This window comes from Miscanthus floridulus, chromosome 13 (assembly GCF_019320115.1).
Source record: "Miscanthus floridulus cultivar M001 chromosome 13, ASM1932011v1, whole genome shotgun sequence".
Taxonomy (NCBI): Eukaryota; Viridiplantae; Streptophyta; class Magnoliopsida; order Poales; family Poaceae; genus Miscanthus; species Miscanthus floridulus.
In genome coordinates, this window is record NC_089592.1 from 26,534,998 (window position 1) to 26,544,345 (window position 9,348).

The 9,348-nt window shown below is 45.5% G+C and overlaps 2 protein-coding genes across 3 annotated transcripts; one reads left to right on the top strand and one right to left on the bottom strand.

Annotated features, from left to right (window-relative positions):
- The first annotated feature begins 455 nt into the window (after positions 1-455).
- On the top strand, positions 456-2,384 carry LOC136502215 (pentatricopeptide repeat-containing protein At5g66500, mitochondrial-like). Its single transcript, XM_066497676.1, has one exon. The coding sequence runs from the start codon at positions 773-775 to the stop codon at positions 2,159-2,161; it is 1,389 nt and encodes a 462-aa protein (XP_066353773.1). The 5' UTR covers positions 456-772; the 3' UTR covers positions 2,162-2,384.
- A 2,129-nt stretch (positions 2,385-4,513) lies between these two features.
- LOC136502216 (lactoylglutathione lyase) lies at positions 4,514-7,750 on the bottom strand. Of its 2 annotated transcripts, none has more exons than XM_066497678.1 (9): positions 7,562-7,750; positions 6,538-6,670; positions 6,346-6,470; positions 6,066-6,130; positions 5,771-5,983; positions 5,595-5,642; positions 5,355-5,462; positions 5,120-5,272; positions 4,514-4,749 (listed from the first exon to the last, which is right to left on the bottom strand). In XM_066497678.1, exons 2-9 carry the CDS (start codon positions 6,666-6,668, stop codon positions 4,708-4,710), a joined length of 885 nt encoding a protein of 294 aa, XP_066353775.1. In that variant the 5' UTR covers positions 6,669-6,670; positions 7,562-7,750; the 3' UTR covers positions 4,514-4,707. The 2 variants fall into 2 exon arrangements, with proteins under 2 accessions (XP_066353775.1, XP_066353774.1); XM_066497677.1 differs by having other exon boundaries at positions 6,538-6,682; positions 7,562-7,747.
- Between the last annotated feature and the right edge of the window lie 1,598 nt (positions 7,751-9,348).

The window sequence follows — 9,348 nt, forward strand, 5'->3', positions numbered from 1 at the left end:
AAAAAATGCACAACTAATCCCAGGTTTTGTGGTTCTTGCGACGTCCAACAAAAATACTTATGATAGGACCCTTGATTTAAACAAATGCTGGGGTATGTGGCAGGTTTCGTGAACTTCACCGGACGACTTACTTAAAACGACCACACAGCAGCAGCACAAGTTTAACACAAACACAGAGCGCAAAGAGATATTTTTCCCCTTCATTCATATCACAAGCTGGATTGGCACTATTCATAGGAAGCCACCTAATTGTGTTCAGTGGCTAAATCCTTATTATGCAGAAGGTGCAAATTTGGAGCACCAAATTATTCTGACAACAATTAGAGGAGCAGAAGGGAGTGAGATGTGAAATCAACCGTGCCGGCCGCCGGTGAAGCTTCACCTGGACGCCCTTGTCGACGAACTTGGCCAGGGCGAGGCGAGTGCAGTCTCCTTGCGCCCAGCCTGACCAGGAAGCAAACGAACAGCACAACTCAACCTCGCATCACGAGCCAGCCACCACACGACTCTAAAGCAAGCGAACTACTTCGCGCACGAGAAGAGGGAGGGAGATCGATGGCTTCTTGTTACTTACCATCTCAACACCAGCACGCAGCTGAATCCTTCGCACAACTTTCACCTGAGAGCCGCAAATCGCCGCGGGATTTGAGCGGCCGCCGCAGCTGGGGAACTCACCAACAACTGAACAAGAGACGTAGCGTAGGTTGATAGCCTCTCCTCTCTTGCGGCCTCGCTGCTCTGTTTCTGTGGGACGCCGGAGGAGACTCACGAGATGGCGCGTGCTCCGCGGCCGTCTGCGGTGCCCACCCTGCTCCGCCTCCTCTCCTCCCACCCCTCCCTCTCTGCCGCCGCCGCCCACGCCGCGCTGCTCAGGTCCTCTTCCCTCTCCAGCCCCGTCCCGATCGCGGCCACCGCCCTCCTCACCGCCTACGCGAACGCGGGGCTCCCTGGCGCCGCGTCCCGCCTGTTCGACGAAATGCCTGCGCGAGACGCCGTCGCGTGGAACGCGCTCCTCGCCTGCCTCGTCCGCCACGCGCGGGCCGGGGCGGCCGCCGCCGCGGCCTTCCGTGGGATGGCCGCCTCCGGGCTCCCGCCCACGCCCGCCACGCTCTGCACCATGCTCAAGGCGTGCGCCGCGTCGCGCGCCGCCCGCCCCGGCCGCCAGCTCCACGCCCGGGACGTTGTCTCGTGCCACGCCCACGCCAAAGATGTCATCGTGGCCACCGCGCTCGTCGATCTCTACATGAGCTGTGGTCTCGTCGAGGACGCCATGAGGGTGTTTGTGCTCACGAGGTGCCCCAAGGATGCTGCACTGCACAATGCTGTTCTTTCAGGTTGTGTGGAGAATGGCTGGTTCAGTGACGCCTTCTCGATGCTCAGGCGGCACTCCCGGGAGCTCAATGGAATCTCACTGACCTCTGCTCTCACAGCCTGCGCAGCGACAGCGAACCTGCCTTACGGTATGCAGGTGCATTGCAAGGCTCTCCGTGGGGAGTTTGATTCTGACACCATTGTATGCAATGCGCTTATTGGCATGTATGCAAAATGTGGGAGGGCAACGGCTGCGCGCATAGTATTTGACCGGATGGCTACCAGAAATGTGGTCTCCTGGTCAAGTATGATTGATGCTTATAGTCGCCATGGACATGGTGTGGATGCTTTGGATTTGTTTAAGCTAATGGAGAAAGCTGTACCAATGGTCTTGCCAAATGCTATTACATTTTTGGCGGTTCTATCAGCCTGTGGACACTCTGGTCTGGTGGATGAAGCTCAGTCCATGCTGCATTTGATGAAGAGCAAGTACGGGATTGATCCACAGCCAGAGCACTACGCATGTTTAATAGACATGCTCGGACGTACAGGCCGTATTGACGAGGCCTGGGATCTATATTTTAGTCTAACTGCGAGTCGAAATAAGTCTTCCAGTGCCATCTGTGTCGCTATGTTGAACGCCTGCAGAGCAAACATGGATGCTGCAAGGGGAAAGAAGGTGGCTGTGCGCATGCTGGAGGTTGATCCACGAAACCCTGGGATTCATGTGTTGATTTCGAATTTTCATGCTGCTATGAGACAATGGTCTGAATCAAATGAATCGCGGAGGATTATAGTGGACAAGGGTCTCAGGAAAGAAGCGGCTAGCAGTCATGTCTGTTTTGGTTAACAACTAAATGTGCACATATCTTGAAAACATTTGCCACAGAGAGTGTGGCAAAGGTTGGGATACCATGGTAGCCAACCAAACGAACCCTTTACCCTAAGTACCCACCACAACTGGTATACCAAGAATTTTAGTGCTGATTTTGATTTTGTCAGCATAGTGTACTTTTGTTGACAGGTAAAAAGATTGAAAATTGTTGGTGTATATATGCCTAATTAATCCCAAATCATGCAGCTTCATCTAGCTTACTTGTGTTGGCATATCATCACTTTGGTTGATGTACTCACTGTTTGCTGTGAAGGTCGTTTTTTCTCTCTTTTGTGATTCCCCCCTCCTGCTATATCAGCAGAAATGAACACTCTCTGGTCTTTCGTTCAAAAAGAACTGTCGTTGTGCAGTTGGACATGATTATAGTGAGCCTGAATTTTTGTTCTCTTACATTTCTTTTTTCATAAAAAGGATCAACTTGAATGTGTACACCTGATCCATCTCTTGGGAAACTATTAATTTGATACGTTTCATGGCTCCAAAGTCTTGTATTGCTGGGTTTAACTACACCTAGCCCTCTTCTTGGATTATGGGTTCAGAAAAAATTGTGGAATTGTCATTGACCTTTATAAATCTACACGCCAATAGTTTTGTGTCATGAGTTGGAATGACCAATGGTCTCTACTCTCTACTGTATAACAGAAGTATCCAACAAACAAACATAAATACTTTGTGAAGTTGGATGTGGTGAAATACGGAAGGCTCTTCACCTGCAGTTCGTCTGTGTACGTGGTAGTGGCACGGAAGCCTAAAGTGGATCAAGTTCAGCGTTGAGTGATATTCATCTTGGTGAAGAACACCCTTCGATGCGAACTGAGCCTAGCTCAGTTGATTAGGTTCCTTGTGGGCCACTCGGGGTTAGTCGATCCATCCCCTCCAATCCCCGAATTGATCGATCCAAACTAGCCGGTTAGTCGATTACCATGGGACAAGGCCGCAATCACAAATACGGTGGCAAATGGAAAAGGAGAATGAATCTGCGATCCACCATAAGAATCACAGAAAGGATATATCGTCAAAAGCTCTCAGTAAGTTTTCGGTTCCACATGACCTTAGTACCTGTTTAGTTGCACTTCATTTTGCAAAAATTTTCAAGATTCTCCGTCACATCGAATCTTTGGACGGATGCATGAAGCATTAAATATAAATAAAAAATAAAACTAATTACACAGTTTAGACGAAATTCACGAGATGGATCTTTTAAGCCTAATTAGACTATGATTGGACACTAATTGTCAAATAACAACGAAAGTGCTACAACACCATTTCCCAAAAAAATTCGCCAACTAAACATGGCATTAATTTTCTTACTCCTGTAGTATATGCATGTTTGAACCTCTAACAACAGAGAATTGTTGCTGTTGGTCGATTTGTTTTTTTTCCTGCACCGCCCACAAATCATATAAAATCACTAGGGGGTTCATCTTTTAGTTCAGATGGCAAGAGGCCAGTTTTCAAAGAAAACAAGAGCTAAATGACAGACTCGCTGCCATCTGAAATTGTTGCAGATTGTCCGGTTGAGAAAAATTACTGCATTTAAAAAAAAAACGGAGCATACATGACAGAAGCTAAATGTGTTGGTACAAGGATTGCACATTTGCACGAGTCATCAGACAAATCAAATTCCAAAAAAAAAAAAATAACGATAAACTTGCCACAATAAGAGGCTGACCTTGAGATCCAGCAAAGGGAATCACCAATAGTGTGCGGTGTCCCATGCAAAATTCCAGCAGCAAGGAGCTTAGATTCCTTCCTTCTTTATGCAAGTGTGAACGTGTGGCACTAACATATAAGTAAATAAAACTTTAAAAGAGAGACTTTCATTCTATTATCAAAGCCTAGATTTCTTTCCGCAACCATTGGCAATCACATAGCTAGAAAATTGCAATACTGAGCCTGTCCAAGATGAATTGCCACAAAACCTGCAATATCAGAGCAATCTCAGAATGCGATCCATCAACTGACTCATTGTTTGTTAATTTCCCGTGGAGCCCAACCAGTGGAAATCGTAAATTTGGCAATCTGTAGCTTCTTGAAATAAGGTTCAGACAGCAGAAAAGGGTGCAAGAAACACCCTAGCTTTCAATCACAAGAGCACCCAAATTATGCTTCATGGTATCTGAACTGACTTTCAGATCTTCAAATTGCCTTGTTTAGCATCGATAAGCAGGCAATGGGTAAGTTTGCTACCTCCTATAGAATGTGGATGCATAAGGTGACACGAAAAAAAACCCTACAATGGAATCGGATGCCTGCCAAACAGTGCCAGAATCAGAGCACCCTGCCCTGCCAAACAAGCCCTAGATATGTCGCTACATGTAGCAATTGCATTAGTAGCAAGCAGTCACATAGCAAATCCCAAACCTCACTGGCAGAAGCACAGCCTCTGTAGCAACATTCATTATTATCAGTTCATCAAGGCGGAAACAAACCATCCACATCTTATTACATCACAGGCAAGCATTACTACATCCTAGGACAGCACCTGGGTATCCCGGTCTTCAGTGGAGTTCCCTGAGGAAGTCGGTGTTGTCAACCAGAACCTACAATGTTAAGGATAAAATGTCACACATAGGTATAGCAATCATTCGATGTTATGATTCATTAGATTTGGGGGGCTGAGTCACACAAAACAAACACAATAGTCATGAGATGACATGATAGTGCAGATAAAGATATTGGAGCTATAGCTTTAGCTTCCCAGTGTACACCCATGAAACAGAATCCTGTTTTCACAATGGGTGCCAAAGTTTAAGCTTTGAAACTATGGTAGTGCCAAATTAATGCAAAGCATTAATCATTTCATTGTCACTGGCTCTTGATTTGAAGAAAGCACTAGTCAATTTAACAGTTAACTTTTTTATTTTACATGAAAATTTAACAGTTAACTGTACAGAACAGATGGAAGCATACCACTTTCCAGCCATCTGGATCAACAAAAGAGGCGATCTTAGTGTTGATCCCAGGTAGCGGCCCTGGCTGCCGCAAAATCTTGCCACCTAGTTCCTTGGTTGCCAGCTCAACCGCTTCGGCACTCTTGTACACATCATTGGTGCCAATGGCAACCTGCACTTACATAAGCATATAACAATTAAGAAATGACAAAATAAAATTAGAAAAATGCTTCAGATAAAGATTTCATAAAGACCTGAGCATATGCATTGCCCTTGCTGTATTCTGTGACTCCATAGTTGTATGTCAACTCCAGAACAGTTGTCTTGTCCTCATCAGCATAGCCCAACATGGCAATAGTATACTGTATAAGGGTGAAAACGTTCAGTCCACTAAACTGAAAGAATACAACATCTAAGGAGGGAAACTGCATGGCATTTCTCTCAACACTATTAAACATAACAACATTCTTTCAGTGCCAAATAATTGCAAGTACCTTGTAATCAGGTACATCCTTCTTCCTTAGGAGCTTCAACCCTAGGGCCTGCATGGAAACAAACAAACAATACACCATGTATGAGAACGAGACTGCTCCTCTAGTCTAGAGATAAAAAGAAGAAATGCATCTCTAACTTTTGGAATAGCCCAGCTTTACAAAAGGAAAGAAAATACCTTCTCATAAAACTTGATAGAACGCTCAAGATCGCCAACACGAAGCATGACCTGGCAAAGAGGCTCAGGTGTCTCAGCCCTCTGGATAAGCTCAAACATGTAGCCATCAGGGTCCTGTGCGAAGGCAATAACAGTGGATCCTCCCTTGACAGGACCAGGTTCGCGGGTGATCTTTCCACCCTTGGATTTAATATTCTCAGCCAACTTGTACACCTGCATTTGCATCCACGATATCATATATAAAACATAATTCTGCAGCATCAACAGTAGGCTATAGCAAATTGACAATACTTACATCCTCATTAGCGATTGCGAAATGCCCAAAGCCCGTTCCAATGTCATACTTGTCAACGCCATAGTCTGTTGAATAAGAGTGAACTTGTTAACACATTCGAAGTTACAGAAAACAAAAATAATTTCCAAGAAAAGAATTAGGTCAGTTCATATGAAGAGAGAGAAAAATATCCATTGCTAACTTTCTTATCGGGTTCACACAAATTGTGCAACTGCAAACATTAGTAGCATAGTGAAACAATTGTGCCATAAACAAAATTTTAGCAGGTCACTGAACATACTGTATGTCAATTCAACTGCAAAGTTGGTGTCCTCTGGTCCAAAGCCAAGGAAGGCGTTGGTGTACTTCTCCTCAGGAATATCCCTTTTCCTCAGCAGTTTCATCCCAAAGCATTCCGTGTAGTATCTACAAGAATCATAAGGTCACATAAAAAGCATGATTCTAGCCGCAGATGTTGCAAATGTCAGCATACTTGATTGTGCGGTCCAGATCCCCAACACGGTAAACCGCGTGGAGCATCCTCTTGTTGTCCTGTTTGTGCCAGTCAAGCACAGTCTCAGCTGGCACCTCGGCTGGCTTCGAGGCTGCACTACCAGTTGCCATCCCTGATGAAAGAGCTGCACATTTGATAAGAATAAGGGTGGAAAGATAATCTTAACTAAAACAAAGAATGAAAGCATCAGGTGTTCATATATTGCTAAAAAATCCTTTTTTCATTACGGAACGTCTATTTAGTCAATGCTTTTCTCTGAAAAGCAGGAAATTATCAGAAATATCACCCTCTCCTATGCACAAAAGGATCAGTGCCAAATGACAGAACACAAGGTGAATGAATTTCCTCCGTTTCACTGTCCACTTTTCATCCCAATCCCAAACTACACTTAAAATATTTTATATTGGGAAAAGGTAGCAGCAAAGGTTGCAGGTCAACCAAATCATACGCACAGAGATGCAAGGCTCCCCCTTGGGAGAAGTTTGAGGATGCATCAGTCAACTATTCGATGGACACACAACCGAATGAACGAAGACGGAAACCTAGCAAGATAGGAACCCCCAAATCTAGATCGCGGCATCGCAGGTCATGTAAAATCTGTACAGAGCTGCTAACCCTCCCGTTATGTTTCCTGTTTCAGCATTTGGGAGAAGGGGACACCCAAATCAAACTCCGTGGGGAAGTGAAAGACCACAGTAGAGGATTCCTTCGTTTTCAGTCTACTACCAGGGGGGCGCCCGACCCCAACCCCCAAAATCACGAATCGCGATCGGCCAAAGGCTAGCGAGCAGACGAGCAGGAGGAGGAGCGGCGCGGCCGCGCGGCTAGCCATCCAGGCGAGTAGGCGACCAGGCGGGCGGCGGCCAGACGGCCATGGCCACGTCCCACGACGGCCAGGCGGAGGCGGGCGGGGGTCGGCGGCCGGCCAGCCCTAGGCGCCCAGCCGGGCAGTGGCCAGGGGCTAGGGCGGCGGCGTAGATGGATTTGGGGGGTAGACGCTCACCTTGGCTTGGATTCGGACAGGTGTGATTCGATTCGGTGAAGCAGCAGGCGCAGGCACAGCGGTGGTGACCTCAACCGATCGCTCCCTTCTTCTGGCTTTGGCTTCCTCCGGTGGAAGTGGAGTGATGAGTGGAGACGAAGGCACCGAACAGGCTATACAGTCCAGCGACCACAGGACAGGGGACAGGGGACAGGGGACAGGAGTGCCAAGTGTGCCACACGCGAGAAGGTTCCTCAGCCCTTTTTTAATCGGGAACGTATATGGTGTAAATCAATCGGCCCTTGCAAGCTTGATAACTATCAATCAGGGCTATAAGATACTAATCTAATAAACAGAAATAGATGTGTAATTATTTTATGTTTAAGCCCCCACCGGCCAGGGCTACAGGATACTAATCCAATAAACAAGAATAGATGTGTGATTATTTTGTGTTTAAGCCCTCTGCCCGCCGGCCACTTTTCCAACCAGAAACGGACGCAAGGGGGCAGGGGGTATTGGAAAAGTGGCCGGCCGGTGGGGGACCTTAAGCGCAAAATAATTCCACCTCTAATCATGTCCATTGGATTAGCATCTTGTGGCTCTGATTCGTAGTTTCCAAGGTAGCACAGGGTGGTTGGTTTACACCAGATACGTTCCCTTTTTAATTATCATTATATTATTATTTTTCTTGTCTTGTAAAAAAAGACTTATTAAAAAATCGATGTTTTCTTTCTTTATACTTTATATCCATTCCAATTTTATAGATCATTTTAGCTTTTTAAATACATAACTTTTATTACGTATCTAGACATATTGTATATCTAGGTGCATAGCAAAATTAATGTACCTAGAAAATCAAAATGACCTATAATTGAGAACAAATGGTGGTATTAAATAATATAAATGAAAATGTTGTTATCCTGAGTTAGTAAAATATATACTCCTTTTGTCTCAGAAAGACTATTGTTTTTCAGAATGTTTATCCAGATTCATTACTATTGTTTTAGAAATGAAGCTGGATTGATGTTTGTCCAGATTCGTTACTATTGTTTTAGAAATGAATCTGAATACAGATGTTTGCCCAGATTCATTACTATTGCTTGTCCAGATTCATTAGTAAAACAACAGTTTTTTTTACAGTGGAGTACAAGATACTATTTTCTTAATTAAATAATTTGAACGTTGTCACTATCTATCTACTACTAACAAGTGTGAAAGGGAATTGTCCTCGGGGCACACTAATTAATAATTATGCGGCACAATCACTTTCTCACCGACGAGTGAGTCGACTCGACACCTTCCCACGATCCATATACTAGCTAGCTCACGCATGCAATGATGCAAACTACCTATAGGAAGTCATATTTTTTTTCGTTTCCCCCAAATCCTAGCGGCCATACACACATTCTCCTTCACGCTTTCTCACATTACCCCGTTCGCTTGTTGGTTTCAGCCAGCCCAAACCAGCCAGCCAACCGTGTTTTCCTCTCACAACAAATCAGCACCAGTCAGTCCAAACCAACCCAGAAACCAACCAGCGAACAGGCCTATTGCAAGTTGCAACGCACATATACTCACCTAGTTAGTTATTCTGAGGGGAAAAAACATTAATCTTGCTACAAGTAAGTGTAGATCAACCCAGAGAGAGCTTTACCGATGGAGCCCATGGGGGACGACGACGGTGCAGGAGCAAGATTCCCAGACACCTCGCTTACCTGCTCCTCCTGCCTAGGACCAACACCGTTGTTGGTCTGGGCAGCGACAGCACCTAGAACAAGCAGGAGCAGGACGAGCGTCTAGGCAGCCGG